The 27,331-nt window shown below is 34.3% G+C and overlaps 1 protein-coding gene across 18 annotated transcripts in view; it reads right to left on the reverse strand.

The window, feature by feature from the left end:
• The window catches only part of LOC129743777 (uncharacterized), a 405,430-nt gene that overhangs the window by 370,287 nt on the left and 7,812 nt on the right, over window positions 1-27,331 (reverse strand). For all 18 annotated transcript variants that reach the window (XM_055735956.1, XM_055735951.1, XM_055735942.1 and 15 more), the window contains exon 2: window positions 20,279-20,334. In XM_055735956.1, the coding sequence (XP_055591931.1) occupies window positions 20,279-20,334 (56 nt within the window). The remainder of the gene's footprint in view (window positions 1-20,278; window positions 20,335-27,331) is intronic.

The following is a 27,331-nucleotide window of genomic DNA, read 5'->3' on the forward strand; positions in this document are numbered from 1 at the left end:
GAGGTTCCGAACTCTGAGAGCACCTTGGCTTTTCTATCTATTTATTTATTTATTTATTGGGTTTATATCAACGGATCACGTTTTGATCCTAATGATTAGACTTAAAAGTAACATTAATATAAATTAACAAAAAAGTATAAACTACAGACTACACAGTTCTTAACATCGCTAGAATTCTTCTTTTAAACGTATTCCTGGAGGTATCAAAGTCGAAGAGCTCTGAAAAACGGTTGAATATCCTTGTAATACCGATCAGGGCACTATTGGCTCCATAGTTGTTCTGGCGAAGAGGAATGTGAAGCTGAAGGTTCCGATTTCTTAGTCCTGGAGGTCGTACGCACAAGTTGATAGTTTCCAGCAGCATGGGGCAGTCTATATTCGAAGCCAGAAGATCGGAGACAAATAACGCTCGAATGGTAGCTCGCCGGGCTTGGAGCGTGTCCAAAGATATGAGGTAGCAACGATTCTCGTATCGTGGAAGGCGGAACGGATCTTGCCAATTCAAGCGTCTCAAAGCGTAACGTATAAAGCGTCTTTGGATGGCCTCGATTCGATCAGCACCATTCTGATAATAGGGACTCCATACAGCAGATGCATACTCCAAAGTTGAGCGGACAAGGCTACAATAGAGACTTTTCAGGCAGTAAATGTCTTTGAAGTCTTTAGTCACGCGAAAGATAAATCCCAAACTTCTCGATGCTTTGTCGATTACATAATTAGTGTGCGACTTAAAGTCCAACTGTTGGTCAAGAATTACACCTAAATCATTTACTTGTTTTGCTCGAGCAATTATCTGGTTTCCAAGGAAATAATCAGCAGTTACAGGAAGCCGTTTACGGGAAAAGGTGATGACCGAGCATTTTTTGCGGTTTAATGGCAGGCAGTTGTCATCGCACCATTTGGCAAAATTGTCAAACTGTCGCTGTAAAAGTACAGTATCTCCAGAACATTTTATAGTGTAGAAAAGCTTCAGATCATCTGCATAGGCGAGTTTTGGACCGTCAAGTAGTAAAAGCACGTCATTGAAGTAAATCAGGAACACTACTGGGCCTAGATGGCTGCCTTGAGGCACGCCTGATGTGGCAGAGAATTGTTTGGAACATGAGTTACCAGATCTTACAGAGAATTTGCGTCCAATGAGGTAACTGCGAAACCAATCTAATAAGGACCCGCAAATTCCCAGCCTCTCCAGCTTCGCAATAGCTATTTCGTGGTTCACTTTGTCAAAAGCGGCCGACAAATCAGTATAAATTGCATCGACTTGAGAACCGGCAGCAAAACTGTTTTGCACGAATGATGTGAATGTCAATAAGTTCGTAGTCGTAGAGCGCTTGGGCATAAATCCATGTTGATCATTACAAATATATTGCTTGCAAAACGAGAAAATTGGGTCGAAGATAACGAGTTCGAACAATTTAGCTACAGCACACAAAGCCGATATTCCTCTGTAGTTATGAATATCCCTTCTTTCGCCTTTTTTGTAAACCGGGAACATAAAAGCATTCTTCCACAACGACGGAAATATAGCTTTGTCAAGCGATGCGTCAAATAAGCGTTTGATAGGAATTACTAGATGAGGCATGAAGCATTTCAAAAAAGTAGCTGGTATGCCATCGGGGCCCGGGGAAACAGAATTTTTCAGTTTAACAGTCGCCTTCAGAATAGTGTCTTCACCAAAAGAGATGTTGTTTAAAAGAGTATTCAAAGATGGAACGTTTCTAGTTGCACTAGCTATTTGTTCTGGGGAAATAGATCCGGAAGTGAAGACGCTAGAAAACTTTTTAGCAAAAAGATTGCACATATCGTGGTCCGACGATGCCGTCTCGTCATCAAGAAACAGGTTAGTTGGTAATCCCGACTCTTTCCGCTGGTCTTTGACGTGTTTCCAAAAAGACTTAGGGTTTTGTTTAAAATTCCGTTGCAATCGAGATAAGTAATTCTGGTAGCATTTGGCGCTGGCTTTTTTAAACGCTGAATTCAGCTTACGAAATTCATCCTTTGAGGAGGGTGATTTGAGCCTGTTGTAGGTTCGAAGAGCTTTGCGCTTCACAGTTTTCATGCGTTTCAAATCTTTGGTAATCCAAGGCGCTCGAGCATTTTCGGCAGCAAGACGTTTCGGCACATGTAGATCGATTATGTGATTTATGATGTGTGTAAATTTTTCTGCTGCAGCATTGGGATCGGATCGATCAAGCTCAGCTTCCCAGTCAACAGAGTCAAGCTCGTGAGAAATAGCCTGGAAATCAGCGTTTTTAAAATCATGAAAGAAAGATGTCGATTTCTCTGAGCGGGAATTAAAAACGGAAATCTGCATTGAGATCAGCAGCGCAGGGTGGTGACGAACACACTTGACTAGAGGTGCAGGCGCTGATTCAACCGTTATTGTCTGGAGCCCATCGTTAGCGAAACATAAATCAAGCATTCGACCGTTTTCATTCACAACGCTATTGATCTGGCGAAGAGTTGCGGTGCTTAAAGCGTCGATAATAATGTTTGAGGAAGTTGAGAATGAAGAGCATGTAGGGTCAGGATACAGAAAGCCTCCCTGCGATGGGCACCACTTTATGCCCGGAAAATTAAAATCGCCGATGACCAAGAGGTCGTCTTCAGGGCAGGTTAAAGACAGTATTTTTACAAGGCTCTGAGAAAAACATTCAGCTAAATTCATATCTCGCACGCTATCAGTTACACAAATAAAAAAAAAAATTCTGAGGCTGGCAATAAATAAATTTTTGGATTGCAGGTTCTTGGTTCTTGCAATTCGTGGAATTTTGCATCATTACTTTTGTGATGGACGCACCCTGAAAGGCCAAGAAAAAAAACTTCTTGAGTCTCAATTTGACACTCCTCATGCTAAAAAAAATTTGGTGTCCAAGAAAGTTGAAAGTAGAAGCTATTCGTTGCATTCAAGAATTCAAGGATTATTCAATAAAATAAATATTTCGTTCAAAATCCGTCATATGAACGAAAAATCAAAGATTCATAAAAAAAAATCAGAGACAGGTCATGTAAATATAATTGTATAAATGAATATAAGCAAATGAAGCCCTTTAACGAATTTTGAATAGTTTGATAAAAAATAATGATGACATAGTTTCTCACATCGTGAAATAGATTTTAAAAGTTTTTAAATCTCATAGAAAATTTTAAAATCCGAGCAATAGATATTACTTTACCCCCCAAACTTTACCCAGTATGACGGATTGGCTTAATGATATCACCTAAAAACTTTATATTGCTTTTTTATTCAATATCAACACTGATGGTGTAAAAATAGTTTTTGGACAGTCGCTAAATTATATCAAATAAATATTTTTATAATTCAGTCTGAACTAAAATGCATCAAAATGCAAATCAAAGATTCGCGTTTTAAATCTTGATTCCATGTGCTGAATTATGATTGTTTTGCATTACGCGTTTGTTGTTATCAAAATTTCACATTCATTTTTATGATTTCAGCTAAGAATTTTTAAAAAAACATTTTTTTACTCCTAAATGTATGCAGCATATATATGCTTTTTCTTTAAAATTTTTATTTTGTAGAACATTTTTTATACATTTTTAATATAAAATTCAATTCGAACAGAACCAAAAATTAGTGTTAGTGTTGATGCTTTATGCATTATGACATCACAGATATATCATAGACTATAAATTTGTATACGTTTTTATTTGATTTTTCATTAAAAACAAAGTTTGTTGCAACTTTTCCCTTTTTCTTAGTAGAGTGCATGTGCACGTCGTATTTGATGTCCCATCAACCTTGAAACTTCCTCCTAATCACCTTTGTGATATTTGTCAATTATTCATCTAAGGTACTTTAAAAAAAAACTCAAGTTATACAATATATGTTGAAGTATTCAAGACACGTTCATTTACGCAACTAATTTGATAAATGTTGAAAACAATTGTGTGTAATTCCGAAGATTATTCTTTAATAATGTGGCATAATGTCAAAATCAACTTGCAAAGTGTTTTCAACAATGTTCGCTCCTAACTTCAAATGCCGTTTCTAGCTGAAATCATCACAGAGACCGATTCCGTTAGGTTAATTTCGAATACTTGAACAAGTTTGTTTGATCAACAACTTTCTTTGCGCTCATCTATGTAAATGCCTATCGGTCCGCGCTTCAACTCTTTGAATATTGCATTAAAATTCAGCCAACTCTAGTAAATTGCCCAACATGTAATTCAGTGAATAGCTGTCAAAATTTGGAGAGCAAAAAACCCAAATGAAACGCCGTTTAGCACAAAAAATCGCTTGCCATTGATCATGTTTAGATTATGGGAAATTATTCCACGAAACTGTATTTCTTTTAACACACAACCAAAAAAAAGAACTGTTTCATTTACAAACGGTTGGCTAGCCACGAGATGAGCGGCGCAGCGCAAGATAAATAAGTATGTGAGATGTTTGAATATAATATAAATACAAAAACCGCGCTTAGCGTCCGCTGCTGCTGTTGCTGTTAAGCTTCGAAGCGATTCAAATGAATGCGCTTAGTCAGTCACACATTTTTTTCGTTGCTTCTTCTCTATTTCCTTCATAAATAGGTATCTACATTTGGTACATTCAGAAGAAAGTCCAACACTTCCCGCCTAAATCGAAACCGGTTGGAGGTTATTTGCACTTTTCGCAACCCGTCGTTGGACGGCAAAAAAAAAAGTTCCCATATGAACGAACATCGGCATGCAACAACAAGCCGGCTTCAAGCCGTGAAAATAAATGAAATAAAATAAAAAAATAAATAGAAAAATACCTATACCTAGCGGGGGAAAATTGCCTTTCACTACCAGCTCGAGTGAAAAAGGCCCACCCCCTCTTGATGACGCTTCTCGGTCTCGGTCCATGGCATGGTAAGGACAGCGAGAAGAAAATGTGTGCAAATGTGTCTGATGGTCAATGGCGCGCTCCCTCAGACCGGTGTGGATGGATTAACCACTTTTAACAACAGTTCAGCTGAGCCAGCTAAGCCCGGTTAACGATCGGAGGCCCTCAAGTTTCGATTTCTCCAACAGAGAAAGAAAAGAAAATCTCCTACACGCACCTATCGTTAGCGTCACGCAGCAGGATTTTTGTCGCGCGCATCTCGTTTGAGTTGAAGCGCCCCTCTGTGATGTGATGCGCTAGCTGGTGCAACGACGAGTGAATTAAAGACTTCAACGATGGTGAAAACGGGGATCCGATTTCTTTATTAGAAGAAGTGAGTGTGTTGATTGAATTGTTGGCTGATTGGATTGGTTGAATTAACCCTTAATGTTAAAAGTGCAAATAAAAGGCTACTAAAATAAAATCGATAAACACACATAGGACATACATATGTGCATCAAGAATATTTGGAACTAATTTTAAAGAGGCGTTTTGCAAAAATTCATAAAATTTTATGAAATTTTATTGCACTTTAAATCTATTTTATCAATTCCTTCAATTAAACTAAGGTTGACATAAATTTTTCAGCACGTACTTGGGCCGGAAAAAATCCTGGATATATTATTTAAAAAAAAAATTGGAAAATCCAGGCATTTGATACCAAAATTTCGACCAAAAATTCGAGCAATATCCGGGTGAATTTGGTCAAAACCGAAAAATTACTCCACACAAATCAAGTAAAAAAAAAGCTTGAAATTTTTTCTTTTCATCAGCAGCTTCTAAATCGATTTTTAGACTTTCAAAAAACTGTTTATGATTTTTTTCATAAAACCTTGTTCAAAAAAAATTTTTTGTTGGGAAGCATGTAAAAATATTCTATTTCACAATTTGTTTTTTTTGTTTGTTTTGGCAAATAAAGTAAATAAATCCGGGTACAATCCGGGCCTTTTTTATGAAATCCGGACAACCGGGCTGGACCGGACTTTTGACATTAAATATTCGGGCAAACCTGCATGAAACCGGACAATCTGGCAACCTTAAGTTATAAGTAGGTATATAACTATTTAATGCAATTTAAAATTTTATTGCAGGAGGAACATTTTCTTGAATAAATGTGATTTTTTTTTTGAAATTTCTAAAGCAGAGTTGGATAAAGTCCCCTGGAGTCTCATTAAAACTGATTTTTTCATAAGCTCTTTTAGGAGTTCTAATAATCAATGAAAATTTTCTAAAATGCGATACTGTTATTGAGAGTAACTTAAAATTAGGTAATATTGATATACTTTTTGCAATTGTGTTGTTTGATTTGTAAGATAAGTCATTGATTAATTTCCTTTTTTATTTCTGCCAAGTGCAAGTAACAAGAGAAACGAGAGATTTCGTATCCTGTATCTCTTCGTACAACCATTATATCTACATGGAAAGCAGTGTCTGTTTTTTTTTTAAATATATTTGTTACCGGGACCGTTCACTACTTACGTAAGCACAATTTTGAAATTTTTTAAGCCTTCCTCCTTGGTTGAGTAAGATTTTTCAAAACCGCCCTCCTCCGATGTTAGATCTTAAGTTTTTTATTCTTTGAGAAATTGACACGTATTGCTTGAAAATATAAAAAAAAATCGATGACATCCATGCTTCAAAGCAAAGCACAAAGCACCCGATAGGAAATACACCCTACTATTCACCATACTTAGTCGGCTTGCGTAGGGTGCGTCGGCCGATTTTTGTTCATACTAATCGGCCTATTGGTGCATCGCCACTTATGGGAGTTTTTGCTGGGCATCAACTGATTAATAAACCGATTTCGTAGGCCTATCAAATAGGGTGATGAAAAGCATGATTGTGTAAGAACCTACTTAATCGCCTGATGAGTAGGGGTATAAGGTAGAAAAAACATTCGACTTTCGGCTATTAAATAGGGAATTCAAACGAGCTATTTAGTATTACCATCCGACAAAATAGGTTTATTAGTTACATGATCTAGTAAAATAAACCCGCGGAGCCATTATTAAAAGCAATTTTAATTAGTGTACCAAGTTTATAAAACATTTAGGACCCTTTGGAACTCAACTCAATAGGAGCATTGGTATTCGTATTTGATAAGTAAATTGTACTGAATAGGGTAATTAATTTATTTACGTGGTTCATTTTCGCATCTTGGAGCTAGTCCAGAGGAGGATTTATTTTATTTTTCTAATGAAAATGTGTCCAGTGGAGGTTCAAGTAAGTTGAATAGTAGAGAACCACGAATTGTTCCTTTTGAGCCATACAAGGTAGCCGTTAATCCGAGCCTGTCCTACCGGAAAAACGAAACCGGGTTGTGAACCATTTCTTATTGAAGAAGTATAAAGTTTGCCAACTAATAGAGTCCTACGACAACCTACAAAATTTAACGATTTCTCGCGATTAATCCGATCAGATTATAGTGCTACCTAATCATACGTCATTGTGTGAGCCAACTAATCAGCCGATATAATAATTAGTTGATTGATCAGCAAACTAAATAGGGTCATTTATTTGGTAGGGTGATTCGTAGCCAGACTTAATCGGCACTCTACTAAATATGTGAATGGCGAAATTTTTCATCTGTCAAATTTTCTATTGGGCAAGACCCAGGGCTGGAAAACAGAAAAAAAATGAAAAATGTGCTCAAATAGCAAATTGGTCTGTTTAAATCTCCAACCAGTGACCAGGTATCAAATTTTGTTTCATTAGAATGATCATTATTAAAACTTATTTAAGTCTTTGACAGAGTTTAGCATTGGACAGGTTTACAAGTTTCACTAAACTGAGCATGCCTAATCTATAAAACAATAGTTTTGTTGATTTTGTTTGATTCCGGCTCGAGTTTTTATCATAAACGATTACAACTAGTTTCTAAAAGTGCTCAGTTTTCTGTTTAAAAGTAAAACAAAAATGCTTTAAAATGCTGCAGCAAATTTCTATTTGCCTGACCTAGTTTAAGACATAGCATGTTCGGTTTGGGGTTACTATAATCTTAAATGAATTTCCACAATCTAATAAATATAATAAAATAAAAATTTCGATTATAAAAATAAAAGAAAGATCAATTTAGCACAAGGTACCATAGAATATGTAATGTTTTTTTTACCTAAAAATCATGAAAATCTTGAAAAAATCATTCTATACTACTTGAATTGGCGCAAAAATGTTAAACGATAACATGTTGTTAACTAACCTCAAAGCTTAAACTCGGTAAATCGCATGTAAATTTAGAGTTGGTAGTGTCTACCACTGAAAAAACTGTCTAGGAATTCGGTCTCTAAAGCACCTCATAATGATTTTTAAAGATTTTTTCTCCATGAAGCCATATTCGAAATAAGATGGAGTCAAATCGTGGTACTTTCTTTTTTGTTTCTATTTCCCTATTGAAAAGATTGTTATGATGAAAAGCGAAAAGATACGATTTTTTTGAATAATCTAGTGTATTTGAAGGCATGTTGGTTTGAATTGGCTCTCTATAAATCTTATAGAACCAGATTTTTTTTTTTAATTAATTCAAAATCATTAAAAGATAAATAATACAACATTAAAAATAACCAACAAATATGTAGTGAGAAAAAAACCTGAGTAATATGGTTTCGTATGGCTATGACGAACTATCAATATAATATTTCTTACGTAAGATATTTTGAAATTTTTAAGATTTTGGTATTTTAACAATAAATGGCATTTACTGCATGTCTTGTGCGCCTTTGCCTGATCAATTGGCATTGGAAAGGGACTTCTAGTCACTATGAGTTGATTTTTAACAGTGAATTATCGAAAGTCGCTCTAAATACTTTCCAAGCTTTTGTATAAGTCTCAAATATGTGACACAGTCCATATAATAGTAGACCGAGTTGATTTGGGGTCATTTTTTAGAATTTCTCAAAACATATGGTCTGAAAAGCTTCGTTTAGTTCATAACTCATCCATGATCCATTAAGTAAGCCCAGGGTTTTAGAAACTCAAAAAGACCCCAAATTTACTCAGTGTAATATAAAAGTGACCAGAAATCAGAAATTTGTAATCCACTCATTCGTGGCTTCAAAAGAAAAAAAAAATAAATTTAATAATATTTTGTCCACTAAAATTATCACTAAATGCAATCAGATAAATAACAGGTGATGGTTAAATTTGTAATCATCATGAGCTATTCAAAAGAAAAATGAATTTTTTTTTTTAATTTTTTGGTGGGGTATAAGCGCTGCACTATGGCTTAAAATGATGTTTTTCTTCATTTTTATTGTAGATAACAAGAATTTGCATCACTTATTAGATAAAAAATAGTACACAAAAACGACTTCAGTTCTTAGAAACAGGAGGACTTATGGAATCAGCTTGAAACTTGTTATTTTCGATGGGTTCTATATGTAAGTTCTATATGATTTTATGACAAACCAGCCTGCACAATCTGATGAAAATACAGCTTATCGTTTTTTCACTCGTATGCACTTTAGGATGACAATACATATTTTGTTGTTTACCACCTTCCCACAAATTCTAACTAAAATCAATCATATCAAAATTGGGGTAGAATGCTCGCAAGATCACGTGTTTTACGCTCAAATTTTGAATGCTGTTCACTTTTGAGAAAACCCAAATATCAAAACAAAATGCCATTCTTTTTATTTGCTGACTCCCAAATTACGATAACAATGCATAATTATGACAAATTTCGTCCTTATTCGCGTTAAAAAGGTGAACCAATATTCGACTCGAAAAAATCATCTGCCGCCATGTTTGCCGCGATATCACTATATCAGTCAAAAAAAATTGAATTTCGTTGCCTATTTGAAAGCGTTTTATCTATAGGTAAGGATTTAAAAAAGTGTAATTTGAAAAGCGAAATTTTCGGTGAGTTTAGCAATATTAAATGATTTTTAGCCAAAGAATGGTAGTTTACAAAACTACGATGAACATGTAATTAAACATTTGGTGTTTCAATAATTACCTTCCGTATAATCATTGTTCTATTTCTTACCACCCTTCCTGGTTGGTGCGTTCTGTCTATTAGTTTTGACGGATTAAGTTTTTCACAAAAAATATAGTCAAAATCGTGTTTTTATCATAATTTTTTCTTTTCGATAGTACGTAAATTTCATCCTTGAATTGTCGTCAACTTTCAATTTGGTTCTTAAATGATTGGTATCGCTGTAAATAGCAATTATGCTTTGCTGGTGCGTCTTGTATAGTTTTACCCTAAGTCTCATTTGGTTGAAAATATTCAAGTCCAAACATTCATTTTTCATCATTAACTAGAAAACCACCTTTATTTGATTCCTCGAAAAAGAAATCACGCGAGATAAGTCTCATTTGGTTAAAAATATTCAAGTCCAAACACTAATTTCTATAATTAACTAGCTGACCCCGCACGAACTTCGTTTCGCTTTAAATCATTGGTACGTCAAAATGAGTTTAAAAAATGAATTCGAAACATTCTTTCGACAATTTTGGGGAAAAAATTCAACAATGTTTAAAGTCGTTACTGTTACTATTACTTGAAATTCAAATTAAACAGTTGATTGGCTTTTTATTAAAATTTATGTGAGAGTGTTTTCTTCTCGATCGGTTGCAAAATCTAGACATTATGGCAGAAACATGTACTATTTGTTTATGTGCACGACTCTTTTGATTGACCTTCACACTTAAATTGGTATCAATTAACTGCCTCCAACAAAATTATTGCACAAAACACTGAACTTTCAATGAAACCCTCTTTTTCTGTCCCATGGCCCGAAATTCGATAGTTGAAACCAATTTTACGTTCCTCAAAACTCCCTTGTGCCATTTTTTCTTTTGAAATTATATGTAAAATAACGTCAGGAACTTGAAAACAGTGATCAGTGAATATAGGCGCCCCTTTCGCCGACCCTTGACACGGAACATGCTACCTGGAGTCAATTGCTCATAGTTTATAACCCTCATCTGAACATTTTTATCTCAATCCGATGCATGATCACGACAATATCGCGAAAACAGTGAGCAATTAACATGAACGGCCATTTTTTGACCACGATTCAAAACTTGACACCTGAAATCAATTATCTTTTCTTTTCATTACAATTCTATGCTCAATCAAGAGTGTATCGTAAAAACAGTGAACAGATAATAACCCCTTTTGCCGACCCCTGAGTCAAGATTTGAAACCTGAAAGCAAAAGAGCGTCCCTCAAAACTCCTATGCGGAAATTTTCATCTCAATCCAATGTAGAATAACGTCAAAATCGCAAAAAACATTAAAGTTGGGTATGGACGACTCCTTCAGCCGACTTCTGATCCGCAATTCGAAACTTGAAATCGATTGCTCGTCTTTCAAAACACTCATGTGTAAATTTTCATCACAATCCGGTGTATAATAACGCCAATATTGCAAAAACATTAATCAGTGAATATGGATGACCCCTTTGGCCAAACCCTGACCTTAAATTCGATAACTGTAATCGATTGTTCGTCTTTCAAAACACTCATGTGCGAATTTTCATCACAATCCGACGGAAAATAACGTCAATAACGTGAAAACAATATTTGTCTTGTATGGACGACCCCCTTCAGAAGGGGTCGTCCAAAAATCTAAAAACATTTTTCATCATTCCTGGTCCTAATGAGTATCCATGCCAAATTTCAGATCTCTAGCTCTTAAGACGGCTGACTCTATAGAGGACAAACAAACAAACAAACAAACAAACAAACATACAGATAATTGCTTTTTATATATATAGATATAGATATAGATATAGACTAGAAAATATAGGAGAATCGCGGATAAAATCAGCCATAACTTTTAAGTTCTGCACTTTTTCTGTCACTTACGAAAATGATAGATGATGCTGCCTACATTCAGGGGTGAAAAAAAAGTAAATAGAACAGAATGAAAAACAGTTTCTCAATTTTTTTTTCCAAATTTAACATAATGTAAGTTGATTAATACAATCAAAACGTTGCCTATTTGAAGCAAAATAAAATAATCTTCCAAAAATTATAAACAACTTCGAGATATATAACTTGAAACATTTGGTTTTTTACGGATAATTTTTCATAAGTTTAAAGTAGTTAGTTCATGTGATCAAAGCGTTCGCAGTAGTAAAGTGTATCTATTTTTTATGGGATAATCATATCTAATGCCAATGAGATCATTATGTTTGAATGTTGAATATTTTTCGAATTCGCGAAACTGATGTTTGGTGCTCGGCAATTCGAAAAAGTCAGAAAATACATTGAAATGTATAATCATGTCAAACCTTGCAAAACTCAGGAGAAATGCAAAACTTCAATTCACAAAAGAATCACTAAATTAGAAGCAAATATTATTATTTATTAACATTTTATCTCGACTAAAAGCTAGATTTTTAAACCAAGAAGAGGTCTGAGGAAACCGCAATGGAAGAATCAAAAACACGTCTGAAGCTCATTGAACATTTCAAGTTTGTTAATTCGTTCCGCTTGAGCTTAAGTTTCATTGGCGTATCGAATTTTATTGTTTCGGTATCTTCTCTGCATTAATTTTTGCTTCCACACGACAAAAAACTGGAAGTTTAAACGAAAAAATTTCCACACCTGCAAAACTGTTCAATCAAGGTGACAAAGGAGGTTTTCGGGTTCCGGCTTAGCTGCTGGGAAAAGAAACAACAACGGCCAGTAGCTGTCCGTCCACTACTGTTGGCATTCAGCAATGTCCGCCCTCCTGTGTTTTTGCCGGTCCGATTGGTCGCATCGATCGGGTTGATTAGCTGTAGATTTTGTGTTTTTATTCACTATATACCTGCCTTTAAATGCTGCCGGTTTGTTTCCATTCACCAGATACAGGTAAAGGCCATGGACGGGCGACTTTTACCGGTCCGATTTGCGAGTGGCGCAGAGTACAGAAAAAAACTCGTTTCCCGCATTCGATCGGCTTCGCGATCGGTTGAAGTTGGAAAGGGGTCGACCAGTTTTTTTCCCCTTAGTTTTAATCTGCCCAAACCACAGTTTGCGATTTGCCTGTGCGAGTCCCGATCGGACATTTTCACACACTCGCAATCAACAAACACAAATACGAACAGTCAATGTGACATTTGACTTTAATTTAAAATCCAGATTTATTTCCATTTTTTCTCTGCCTAGTACAAGGTAGCGTTTGGATGCCACTGACTGGATCCAGGAAATTAAACTAGCGAAATGGAGAAATTTCGTGCCATTTTTTCATGTTCGGCTGGTTCATGTTCTTTTCGCTTTTCTTTTAGCCGTTTGTTGGTGAAAGAGTCAGGGAAAAGAAGATGAAAGCATTGCGCGGGACAACTTGTGAACACCACGATTATTCACCGGAGAAAAAACGGTAGCTACTGAACCTTCTCCTCGAGGTCGGTCCCCTGGCAATGACATCTGCTGCTGGAGCTGCTTCTGCCTGGCTAGAGGGCTTTAGCGGTTCCCTCAAGTACAAATACAGTTAGACGATTAGTTGGCTGCCTTCACTCGCTTGAAGATTTAGCAAAGGCCGGCCAAAAGGCACAAGTCTCTATTTCTAGCTTTAAAATAAGGCCTGTGTGTCTACTCATCGTGAGTCTTCTGGCCGGAGCAGCTGAACTTCGCAGACGGTCGATGTGGAACGAAATTGCGCTAATAAGCGTATGGATGCATTTATTTCTATTTTACTACCGAGTCGAACTGACATTTGGCCGAGACTTGGATGTTGGCTTATAAGCTAGACCGGGGGTTTAAAGTGGGATCCAAGATCGATGGGAGCTTAAAAACTAAAAGTATTTCAGGTACCCTTCAATTGAACCGAACTATGTTTACGTTTAGATTGTGGTGGACTAACGAAAGGAAGGTGATTTGTGTTGTTGTTTTTTTCCCTCTTTCTCATAACACAAACCACAACACATACATGCCATGATGAGTGATTTAATTCGATGAACCAGTGACATACATCTTGCTCGAGATCGAAGGCTGGGAAGTGGAGTTTACCTTCTTTTTTGGGTCAACTGGAGCAGACGTCAAAATTAAAAACCTCCCATGATTGTGTATTGTGTATCTGAAACGGCAGCAAAATTGCAATGTCATGTTGGACTTTACTTTTCCTTTCCATAGTTGAAATGGGTTCAACGATCAACGGAAAGTACCTTAATCGATTTAAAATTGGAATCTTTTCTGCATTTGGTCCGTGGACAGCAAAATAATGTCATTCAATCATTTGAGAAATTGGCTCATTAAAAATCCTTTCAAAGTACTAGTTGGTTGTGTTATAGATGGTGGAGCTTTTAACTACTCAACGACCTCATAGTTATTTGCTTTAAACTTAAATGTTTCTAACGGACAGTACAAAGAAAGTCTTAAAAACAATATAAGCTTCACTTGGTGTCCAAAATGTCTCACCAGACTTCAGACGCTTAACACACTTCCTGTTCCAAGAAAAATGAAGTTATTATCTGGGGAGGATATTGACTTTTTTAACCCTCTTTTGTCAAAAGATGAACCCAGCTGATCGATTGAAGGACATCGTTACCGGCCAACAACTTGTAAACATTATCGTTATTGGTGAAAACTACGGTCTGGAAAGTTATTTCGCTCACAAAAATGACTAGTCAAATTTTACCTGGTTGTTCTGATTTCAGACGTTGCTAGCAAGAAATGTTAGTTCAACTGTTCTCATTTAACTTAAAATGAGGAGTGTTTTCGAAAATTGTTACTTCTGCATGGATGGAAATTGATAATCTGTCAAGAGGTTTTTGAGATACCGTCCAATAAAGAAAAGCTCATTGACAGTTTATTTTGGGCAGGATAGAGAAACGTTCAGGAAAATCTCACTGGGAGACCTAAAAACAGCTGGAAATCAACTATTCGACAAATTTCACATGGTAACCCGTTTAAGGGGTCCTAGAATATCTAAAAGTAAAAATGCGAATAAAAGTGAATATAATTGGTTCCATAAAATTGCGGAATTTGAGAGGTTTTATCCAGCGCAATTCAAAAATTTCAATGTGGGAAGTGATAAAAAAAGATCATTTATTTCTGATTCGTTCGTCTAGCTGACTAATAAATAGGCCTGACTTAACTTTTAAAAGGTAAAAAAGCTGCTCACAAGTAAAATAATCAAATTACGGTTGTCAAATCGTGCTCAAAATATTTGCACCGCAAGCTGGGAGAAATTTTTAAAAATTTTGTAATGGACAGCAAAACGAACTCTTTAGTGGGTACCTGTCAGGTTTCTAGCCAAAAACTGATCGTTGACAAGTCTCGCCTGGATTTTCCAGAGATAAAAAAAAAAGGAAAAATTGGAAAATTATATGTCTAGTACTTCTGGATCCAGGAGGCTGATGATTTGTTGATGCTGATGATTTGTTGAGTTGCATGTTTTCGAATACACTCCTTATTTCACAAGGAAGTCCCTTTATCGTCCCTTATTTATTTAACCCGCAATCCTGACAAATCTGGAAAAATTTGGTAAAAACCACGGAATTATTTAAAAAAAATCAAGATGAAATCACTTGAAATAGTTTTTTCTTCATCAAAACACATCCGCATATTTTAAAACTTATTTTATGCTCCCAAAACACCGGTCATGATTATTTGGATAAAGCTTGCTATAAACAACCTTTTTGGACGTTAAATGAAAAATTAAAACAACCTAGATTGAGTTTGTTGTTAAATTTTCCAAATAAAGTGAATAAATTCAGGCAAATAGAAGTACTTATAAGGTGAAGTTTTTTTTACAATCCAAAAATTTTACCATTCCTGTCACTAACGTTTATAATCGATTAATCATAATGATGCTGCATGTATTCAGGGGAAAGAATATTATCATTTTCGGGAAATTTATAACTACTTACGAGGTCACATATAAAATTTGAGTTTTGTAAAACTTCCTAGACCCTTCAGCTATTTCACTCATTTTACTGGTTGTGCTAAACGTAAAAAGCTTCAGCTATTGCTTTTATTTTTCTTCAAACCTCAGCGATTAAAAAGTTTCCTGGTCATGTTCCCTAGACAGGTTTACTCTTGCAAGAACTGAGTGAATGTGCCCTTTTATTTGTCCAACATTAGTCACTTTCTTCAATGTATAGTTCTTGTCGTCTATAGTTGTCCATCTCAAATTAAACGATTCAATTGATTTTTTTCAGTTTCTATCCAGGCCGGACAAATCCGGGCAATTTTGTATAAAAACCTGGCAAAATTCGGACATTTGATTCCAAAATTTACGACCAAAAGTTAGGGGCAATACCGAAAAAATTTTGTCAAAAACTCAGATATTACTCAACAAAAACGAAGAAAAAAATATTGAAAAAAAAAAATTTTTTTTCATCAAAATTCATCGACAGTTTTGAATTGTTTTTAATGCTTTCAAAAACCTTCCATAACTATTTTAAACAAAACTAGCTGGAAAAATCTCATTTTGAAGGCATAAATAAAAAAAATTACAACACGTTTTTTTGGTTGATTTGCCATATGAAGTGAATTAATCCGGGCAAAATTCGGGCAACCCCCCTTCCTCCCATGAGGGTCCAAAAATCAAGCGAGGTATTCTACTCTGCACTAAAATTTTTTAATTTATAATAAAATTATAATAATAGAGTAAAGTTATTCAAAAGTAAAAAAAATAGACTAAAAACCTCAAAACCTCATAAACCCATCCCAAGTTCAAAATTCTGCTACAGTTTTTATAAGAAATTCAAGTCTGAATATTAAATTTTAAATTATTCCTTATTCCCATAACCGAAATTGTATTTTTGTTTTCGCATTTCCGATTCAGTATCCAATTTAGGATTTTTTATTTTTAGTTCGAATAATCATTAGAAATTACAAATAAATAGCTGCTTTGAAATCCAGTATCTTATTTGGTTTTGCATTTCATTTCAAATTTTAATCATGTTTTTTGTAAAATATCTGCATACTCAATATTTTTATAATAGTTTTGCGAATATGAAAAAAAAATGAATTTTATTTTATATTCAAACTCGAAGTTCTTAAACTTAATTCTTACTCAAAAAAACTTAGCTTTAAATAGCTTCTCAATGGTGATAAAAAATTGAAAACTCATGTTCAGGTGCATCATTTGAAATTCACATTTAAACTCAGATTCATAATACATAATAAAAATAAATAATTTAAATTATGGATTTAGAATAAACCAGAACTACGGCATTAAGATAATGGATTGATCAATGAGAGCGCTAAAATTTAGCGCATAATCTGATCTGGAATAAGGGTTCGGAAATCGAATTTTTTGCACATTTCAGAAATCGTATAGAAATTCTGAAACAGATCAACAGTTCAATTTTGAATTCAGGTTCAGAATTCTGATTCAAAATTCAGGAAAAGATTTAGCTTGTAAATGAATGTTTCAATAAAAACATCAACATAAAATTGTTGGGGAATTCAAGAGAACATAAACAAAAAAAAATGCTTGTCAATTCAATTTCAAGACTTAAAATTTTTAATTAAAAATAGTTTGTACACACAATTTAGCTAAAATTCACAAATATAAAGTTGAATTTTTCTTAATTTTCTATGTTTCATTTTATGCAAAAAACCCCAATTTCATTTTTAAATGATCTACTGGATTTTCATAATGGAATTGAATTGAATTGTAAAATATATGCATCAAATTCTATTTGTCTCGGTGTAATGTTTAACATTATTAATCAAGCAATTTATTTAAGGCCAAATTTCAAACTTAAATCACACATTTGGATCATATTTACATCAAGCAAATTCGAACCGAAAATTTCGAATCTCTTATTTTATTTTATAAATGCAATTCATTTTCATCAAAGGTTAGTGGTCTTGGTAGGCTGTGGCCGTCGATAAGGGCTGTGTTTTTTTCGGCTGGCAAATTTTCAAGAATCTTGAACCATAAATAAAAAAGTTCAATTTGTGCCTAATAGTTTGAAATGTGAAGATGAAGAAGATTTGAAAACCCGATGAGTTCATCACGAACAACACGCTAAGAACTGTCGGCTGACAATGGATTTTGGTGAGATTGTTTTATGTAGAAACTTTTCAATTCTATCTGTCAAGTGGGATTTTCTTAATTGTACCCTTCCAGATCCCTTCTGAAGCAGCTTTCTGGATCGTATGAGTTCTCTGCTCTTAAAGGGTTTGTTTCGCTGTTTAAAATCTTCCCTACCATTCCCATACCACGCTGATTTTCACAAGTAACTCTTGAAATAAAACTGAAACCAGGTACTTATTTTGGCATCTTGTGTTGGTTATTGCAAAATTTTGGGATTTGCAAAAGAGTTTGGAAGATTAGGATTGTTGATTTGAGTATTGGGTTTTGTGCCAATTTATAAATTCTTGGAAGGAAATTTGACGCTGAATAACTTTGTTGAAGACCGTAACTTCGTATCTTATCGGGCAAAAACAAAATTAGCTGTTGAATAGGGGTACGTCTTTTGGCATTGAAAATCGATCAATTCAACTAACATTCCGCGAAAATCTTGACATCAAAGCTATATCTGAAGTTAATAATATCTCTTTGATATAAGTTTGTGTAACAATCTGTTATTATGGTTGTGTTTGACTTTTCTTAAGCATTTGACACGATTCATCATGCTGTTCTTGGCAATAATCTTTCTCAAAATTTTGTATTTGGCATTTCAACGACGATATGGATAAAAACGTACCTTGAAGATCGTTCTTAAACCGTCTACAGCAACAATAAATACGATATCAATTATACCTGGAGTACTTCAGAGCTCTGATTATCTCAAGTTTCCCAAGCAGTTCCTAGCAAACTTATAATCGCTTTTCATTTTCGTGTAAGATTTGCGTATGGATCACGTATCGCAGTTTGAAACTCGTTTGATTAAATTTTCCTTTGAATGTTTTCCTTAAGTAAGATGCTGCCTTTTTATTTAAACTCTAATTTATAGTAAAAAAAACCGCATAGATCTATATTAAATTATCTCAGTTAAAAAACTCTAGTGCTTTAAAATTTGTCATTCATCGACACTGATCAGACACACAGATATGGTAATTCGTTTTTTTGTTAGAGGTGTCAGCGGTTAGAATGTCTTTCCTAACTCTTTAACGGTGAAAATCTCGTCGTTGGCAGTTTCTAAGATGCGATTAATTGAGCACTTTACAAAAATAGTTATTATTTTTGTTCAAATAACAAGTTATTTATCGCACAAATTGTAACATTAAACAAAAAATGTTTAACTATAATAATTATAAACGAAACGAAACTCAACAATTTTGCAAAAACTCATGGATGAGTTTTGAATCATAACAAAGCTATTTAGACCACAGGGTTTAAGAATTTTAAAAATGACCTTAAATCGACTCACTTATTAGTAAGGTATAGTTTCTGGCCCGGGGTTTGTCGATCTCGGTAGTTTGAAAGCCTTGGCGATGATTTCTCAAGACCATGTTAGGTTTTCAACATCGCTGTGCACATTTTTTTCCTTTTCTTACGTACCATCTTGAAAAACTTTTCAACGAGTTAATCAATCCTGAAGAAATGTTCTCTAAAGGAATAATAAACCTTTCATTAGTTTCTCGTACGACAACTTGGGACACTTTAGTACATAAAAAACAGCCCGATTCTAAGTGGAACAAAGGTAAAATAAAAAAATCTTTATTTAGAGGCCGAATTCTTAACTTGGTCTGCCCCAATTTAAAGACGTATTTTCAGATTTACGATGGTTTCAAATGATTTTTGAGTGTAGTTCACTAAAAAAATACTCCGGGTATTCAAGAGACTCTCATCCAGATATTTGAAGGCTCAAAGTGAAGTCTTTTAATATTAATTTTTCTACACTTTTCGTTCGTGCGTTGTAAAACTTTGCTAGATGTGTCCCAAAACTTCTTGATCATTACATTTTAAAGTCAGAATGATTTTACCTAGGCTCAAATTTCCCTTTTTTTTGGATAACGTGCTGCATTTAGCCCACCCCTATCTGAGATAATTTCTTATTTGTCCTATTTCGACGAAGGCACTGAAAGTATGCATCACTAGCTACACGATAGCACGTCCAGTTTAAGATCATTTTAAGAGATACGTATTTCGAAATCAGCTTCATTTCTGCTTCAAGATGATATCAGATAAGAGTCAGATTCAGTCAACCAGTTAACAAAATTACACAAATAAATACCTCAATAAGCGTCGACCGTTTTCTGAGGGGTAAGAACGTTGAAAATAAAAATATTTCCTTTTGTAAAAGAACGGAAACGAAGACGCGAGTTTTTTTTTGGTTTTACTATCTTATAGAAGCTAAACTTTCCACAACAAATCACAAATTTTCCATCTCATAATCTTTACATCTCTTCAGACACAATGCAGACACCGTTTTTCCTTAGACATTTAAGGACATTGACACCTGGGTTGCCGTTTAAATATAAAAATAACGATGAATGATAAATCTTGTCTTCGATGTCTGCTTTCCCCAATAAATGTAGCACATGGAAAATATCGATATTTACTTACCGTTCGAAATAGCAGCACTATCCACACCACTAGTGGCAAAAATATTTTCATTTTTGCTGTAAAGAGATAAAAAATATTTATTAGTCCAAGCTGAATCGCCAGTAGAATATGTTGACCTTAGGACCAAACCCAAAGGGGATCGTCAATTGGCATTCGTCGAGAATTGGCAGAAAAGCGGCAAACTTAAAACCTCGTTCACCTTCTCTTAAGGCTAGGTTTTGAGATCTCAAACCGATGGCTTGGTTCAATATTTTGAGTAGCAACCCTCTTGACACCGAAACATTATTGAAGACCGGCAAAAACCTCACGATTATCTTCTTATTATGATATGGTAAACAACAAGCAGCGCCTCCAATGGATTTTCGCAGCCAGTGTCGATGCTGGGAATCTAAAAGTTGTTCGAACCTCCTCCTCTCCCCGCCTCTAGATTCAGCCGTACCGGTATGTACTCTGTCAGCAATTTTCGGGGTTGTTTCTTATTTGTGAGTGCAGAAATCTCACGTGCCACGGAATTCTCCACCAGTTTTACTGTTATAAAATAATACGTGTGCTTGTAGCACACGACCTCGATTGATGTTATCGCGCGTAAAAGGCCCAACTTTGCGCTTATGCTGAGGTCGAACAAACAAAAGATGTTTCACTTAAATCTTAAAGCCGCACACTTATCCATACATACATATGTGGAGAAAGGTCTGAACTGAACATCCGCCACTTCACTCAACAACATACTTCCAAATAGCAACATACCCACAGTCATATCTCTTGAACTTGAGAGGCGAACGTTCGTGCGCGCATAAAAACGTAGCTAAGCGAAAATTGACCATGAAACACGTGAGAGGTTCCACGAATATCATTAGGCTGATTTTCTCTAGTGGGCCCACTGACTGGACTGATAGGCATGGTCTCTCTATGAGAAAGAGGAAGATGATGAAGTTTGCTGAATGATGAGATTTGCTGGGAAAGTCCTACATACAGCAGCAGTTCGCACAGATTAACGTCTTCGAAGGACTGCAGGAGATGCGTGACTGAGTAATTCGATTAGTTGTGGTTCTTTTCTTTGTGAGCTACTTTGTAGACTTGCAGATGGATAGCTAGATAGCCTGAAACTATAACTACATAAGAATAACCAGTTCCAGTCGATTCTGGGTAGAAGTTTAACTAATTTTATGGCCCATAGGGATAACAACATCATTCGACCGGAAAGAGTGGTCTTCATAGTTATGCTGGACGCCCCTAAATTATAATGTTGCGTTGCATGTGGTAGCGCTCGGCTTCGCAGTTCATTGATTCAAAATCAAAGGATAACTTTGAAATTGATGAAATTTCTAGTGATACTACTTAGCAATGTATTGTTCACATGTGCAAAATTTGGTGACGATCTGTTAAGTGATTTTTTAGATAGAGTGAAATGAAGAAGTGCATCGACTTTGTTTTCTGGGTGGCACGTGCACCATCTATAGGGGTGAGTGGGGATACTTGATCCCCTTTTCTTATTTTCACCATATCTTTTTGAAAAAAATAGCAACTCGCACCATTTTACGTTTTCTGACAGCGTATAACTTCAAATCTCTATGCTCCAAAAACTAGAACGATACTTGAACCCGTAGATGAACTACAAGCATTTTCGCGGGAGTAAAAAAATTGCGATATTTTTTAAGGGTAGACTTGATCCTCTATTGGAGGAGACTTCTTTATTCAGGAAGCCTTGACCCTTGGAGAAAAAAATCAAACAAAACCCCAAGATAGAATGTCAATTGACTATTATGGCCATGTTTGTTCTCATTTCACAATTTATAACTGACAGAAGAAGAATATTCCATTACTTTGTCTCAACGCTAATTACATTGCATACTTAAAGGCGCTATTTTCTATAATTAAGAGAAAGTTAATTATATTAGCCCTTTTCTTCAGACAACTGTTGGATAAATATTAGTATTTGATAAATATTAGTAATCTCTTAGTCAGAAATGATCACGATCAGTTCAGAAGAAGTATATACCGTTTTTAACTCTAATCATTTAACTGTAATAATCAACATTTTAGAAAACTTTTTCTGAAATAAGTTGAGAGTTTTCCATTGCTTTGAAAATATGGTCCTATGAAGTTCATATTACGCTCGAACGATTGATATATTGGAACAAATATTTTGATTATAATTTTTCCATGTAAGGAACATTTTAAAGTGATCATCTTGAAGTCACATTTCTTGAAAATTTTCAAACAAAGTTCAATTACTCAAACAATTATTTTGTTAAAATTTTTTGAGCCTTAGGCATTGTTGTTTTGCTCCATTTGGCACATTTTACTAGAATATTTGATCTTTGTAGGACATTCCAGTTTCGAGATATAGCAAAGGAATCAAGTATCCCCAGGGATCAAGTATCCTCACTCTCCCCTTCTTCTCACTATAACCTTTCTTTTTCCAAATCAAGGATATTTTGGACGATGTTCTCTATTGCTTGGAGCTTTCCCTTCAAATTCACTCGAAATTGTGTATTTTACCGAAGTTATGACAAGTATAGCACATTGTCCTACAAAGTTTTCTCATAATGATACGAATCCAAATCCAATCAAAATATAGATATCATCTTTGTTAGATCTTAAGAGGTACTATGGAAGGAAAACGATCGAAATTAGAGGCATTTTTCTTGAATATGATGCTTTTAATTGCGGCGATCATTATTGACCACTTACGGATTTACCGCTCTCACGAATTGCCAGCCTTATTAAAAGTAGTTATCATTTTTCTTAAAACTTTTCCAACTTCATTTTCTCCGGAACAGCAAGGTGCTCGCTAAAAATGGTTTTGCAGTCCATTTCGATTTTTATTTTCAAAATTTTATCTCGCTAGCTGTCCAACTGTTTAGGGCATAAATTGCCCCCCTTTTTTGTGTATTTATCCGATAGACAACTTTTTTATCCAGTCAACATAAATGTTGGCCTGTTCTCAGTCTTTGGACTAGCCAGAAAGAAGAATTGACCTATTTTACCACTTATACAATCGAAATGTTAGCTTGATTAAACCTTCAAATGTGAAATCATATTCTTTACTTTCATGGAATAACTCAGCCTCATTTTTATTCAAAATTTAGCTCACCATTACAGTCCCTAAGACTTTTTAAACAATTTATATCAGGAACTTTGGTCGAATAGTTGATTTCCAGTTGTTTTGGGATCATCTCTCAAAAAACTTTCCTGGGTTTTTCAAGATCCTGCCGAAAAATGTTGGTCTATGAACATATTCCTCGGACGTTATCTCAAACAAAACTCAGATTGTCACCCAATTTTGCACATGTAAACATTACATTGCTACGTAGTTTCTCTGAAAATTTTTACAATTTCCATCCATGCGTTCAAAGTTATTCACAAAAAAGTGTAGCATTTTTTTGGGATACACTCCTTATTAGATACCGACACAATACAATAAATGTTACTAATAAATTTCTCAGGAACATGCACCTAAACCAAATCTATAACTGATGCCCGTAAATGAGCCACCTGAAATTTTTGAAGAGATGTTTTAATGTTCAATTTTATCTGTAGACTTGTTCTTAAGAGCAAACTTTAAAAAGAAATGATAAATCCTTTACTGCTTTGAATCGTAAAGCAACGAAGCCCGTACAAATTTAGCATTTGATCTTAAATAAGCAAATAAACATGAATACGATAATGTAAAACATGAATAGCGCTTTAACAATTTGAAAATTGATGAATTTATAAAAGTGTTTAAAAGTAGTTAATTTTCATAACAACTAATTTCTGAAACATTTGGTTAAATTTTCTTGAAATATAGTTAAGCCTAAATTTGGTAATTTATGAAAAAAAAAATAAATAAAATATTTTTGATTTGTAACCTTAGTTGTCTCGCTAAATTTAGGGTACAAAACATAAATATTTTAGTTAGATATTTATGTTTTTTTTTTCTTTTCAAAATATTAAAAAAATCTTAAAGAACTCGGTAAGTTGTGCTTGTACGCGACAAACGTCTTTTTGGCGATGAAAAATTTGAAGAAGTTTTTTTAAAGCAAAAAAAAATGAAGTGTGAGGAAATGTCATTTCATTTGGTTCATTTCCGAGAGGAAGGATGCTTCCCCAGATTTCTCGGTAACAATCATAGAAGAAACATTTCGGATGGAAATTTGCAGGATGAAGATAAAGGATGTCACACAAAGCTTTAGAAACTAACTAACTAAGGTTTTAAGATTCTGTTATTTTAATAATTAAATGGCATGAAGAGACATTTTAAAGAGTTTCGAATGATATATACAATTTATGCACTTTAAGATGCAGTTTGCCTTGGTTGAGGCAGTGTGGTCTACAGAGCGTAAAAAGAATTAAAATGCCCCTGAAAGAAACAGTTCTGTAATAGTTTAGAGAAATAACATTAAGTTGGCCAAGACTATCTATTAATATTGAAAATCTGTTGAAAACTGTCTATTTCCTAATATAGTTTTTTTCCATCATACTACTGCGTTTCTTTGAAACAGAAGAGGAATGAATGTTTACAAAAGTATATTTTTGTAAATTTCGTTTAAAGACCTTAAGAGTCCAGTAGAAGGCCAGTTCTCGCATTATTTTTTCAAATACTTGAAAGAAAAATTTGTGTAACAATTCATTTACTAAACGATAGTAAATTTTTATCATAGAAGCATTTTCTATTACAGAACGACAGTTTTAAAAATTTACATTTTGTTTCAATCTGAGGTTTGGAGTAAACATAAAAATAAGAACAATATTTTTAATGAACAATCAAAACACTTGTCAAAAGTGTATCCCAATCGATGCCTTTTACCCCACTCCCACCCAAAAATATCATGCTAGGATGCAGAGGAAACCTCTGTTCTTAAAATAGATTTTTTATCTCTTTCTCTTTTTTCAATCTATCCATTGACTACTAGGACGTTGCCAGCGTCGTTATTGATCTTCAAAGAGAGAGCATCAGTTTTGTGAAGTGTGAATGAGCTGCTAATCCCAAGCACAAGGTTGGCAGAATTTTTTCAGCACGTATCTGTTATGGACAAATCCGGACAATTTTATATAAAAACCTTTCAAAATCAGGCATTCGATTTCAAAATTGACGACCAAAAATTCGGGCAAAATCCGGGCAAATTTGGTCATAATATAAAATTACTCAACAAAAATTTTTTTTCATCAAAACTCATCGACCGATTTTAAATTGTTTTTAAGGCTACCAAAAAGCCTTTCATGATTATCTTCATAAAACTTGCTTTAAAAATTATTTCAGGAGGCATAAATAACAAATTTTTACAAAACAACTAGATTTATTTTGGTTCGATTTGCACAATAAAGTGAATAAATCCGGGCAACCGGGCCGGGCCGGACTATCCCCAAATTGTGTAACATATATCCGGCCAAACCCGGATAAAACCGGAAAATCTGGCAACCTTACCCACGCACCATTGATTTGACCTCTGAACGAAATTGATGGCCTCGGTCAATCACAAAGTAGCAACCATTGATGATGTGGAACTTGTTCTACTGAACCATACCAACGATCGTGGAGTTCGAGATGTCGTTTTTCATAGAAAATTAATAAAACAATAATATCAATTTCAAATTCGTCATTAAGAACAATATTCAAGCATTTCAGGTTCAACGATTTAAAGTGTATGAAAGTAGTCATAAAAGCTAATCTTAGCTATTTATAAAGTATCAATTTAACTCTGAACTATGCCTCCATGAAAATATCCCTCTCAAATTAAAAAGAAGATTTATTTTTCCTTTATTGTTATGAGCAAGCGCTGTTTTTTTTAGTAATTTTACCAATAAAACTCACTATATTTGGAATTCTAGAACGAACGTTCAAATTTCTGCATATTCTGAAAAAAATAAATTTCTCTAAATTACAGTACTAAATTACGCACAAATAGTATGTTTAATGCATTTTGATAATATTTTCGATTAACTAAAAATAATAATATGAAATAATGAAAAATATTTTGCCTCCGTCACTTGAAACATTGGATCCTAGAAAGGACAAAAGGTACGAACAATGTTCTTCTTATTAAAATTATAATTTTTAAACTTACAAGAAAGTTATGTTTTCAGAGCAGAAAACGTCTTATCGTTGTCTTGTAATTACAGAATTTAATTGATAATTCAAAAGAACGGCATTTTGGTGCCTATGTTTTAATTATGGATTTGGAATATTTTAGCACCCTGAACTCGATTTTTTTCAGATTTTGGCTACAACTTCTAGTTCTCGTGAGATGAAGTTTATTAGTTTAAAAATGAATAAGATTTGAGTAAAATTAATCGTTAATAACTAATGAACTAACAAACCTTTACGAAGGAAAAAAAATATTCTGAAATTTTTCAAATCTTTAATTCAATCAAGCAACAATACTTTGCCCATATTTTCTATTTTTAGAGAAACAATCTTCTTAAACCATCTCATTACCTTTTTTCAAAAGTTATTGGAAAAATAAAAGCTGATAGAAAAAAGTTAATTCCATATTTGAATACAGGGTAACCAAAATAATGAAAATTGGCTCTTAAGTTCTTTGCATATCGGAAAAATGTGAATTGTGTGGCCTTGTGGAATTCACCAAAACTCATTTGAATGTGGATATGAGCATTTAGAAGAACAAGAAACACAAAAAGAAATTTAGGCTGAAATTGATTTCTTGAAGAACAATTCATATCAACCGAAAAATTTGAAATGACATAAACTATTTTTTTACAATCAAAGTGATTAGTATTCAAGTATTGGATACAATGTTTTAAAAAATTAACCATTAACAGAATTCTTTGATTTATTTATATTTGTTTTTTTTAAATAAATGTTGAAATTAAAAAAGCAAAAAACTGTTTTCAACTGTCGAATCGTGTTGAAATTTGATCCCTTAAGATAAAATAGATAATTCAATCTCAACTTATTTTGATGAACAATCTACGATGTAAGCACATGTAAGGTTACCAAATTTTTATAAAATTATCTGTGAGAGGTTTAAAAACTCAGTGTAAATGTTTGTATGCCATTGTTGCTCGCAACAAGACATCAACGAAGTCCACCAACTAAAGTCCAAAAGA

The sequence above is a fragment of the Uranotaenia lowii genome, chromosome 2, assembly GCF_029784155.1.
Source record: "Uranotaenia lowii strain MFRU-FL chromosome 2, ASM2978415v1, whole genome shotgun sequence".
Classification (NCBI taxonomy): Eukaryota; Metazoa; Arthropoda; class Insecta; order Diptera; family Culicidae; genus Uranotaenia; species Uranotaenia lowii.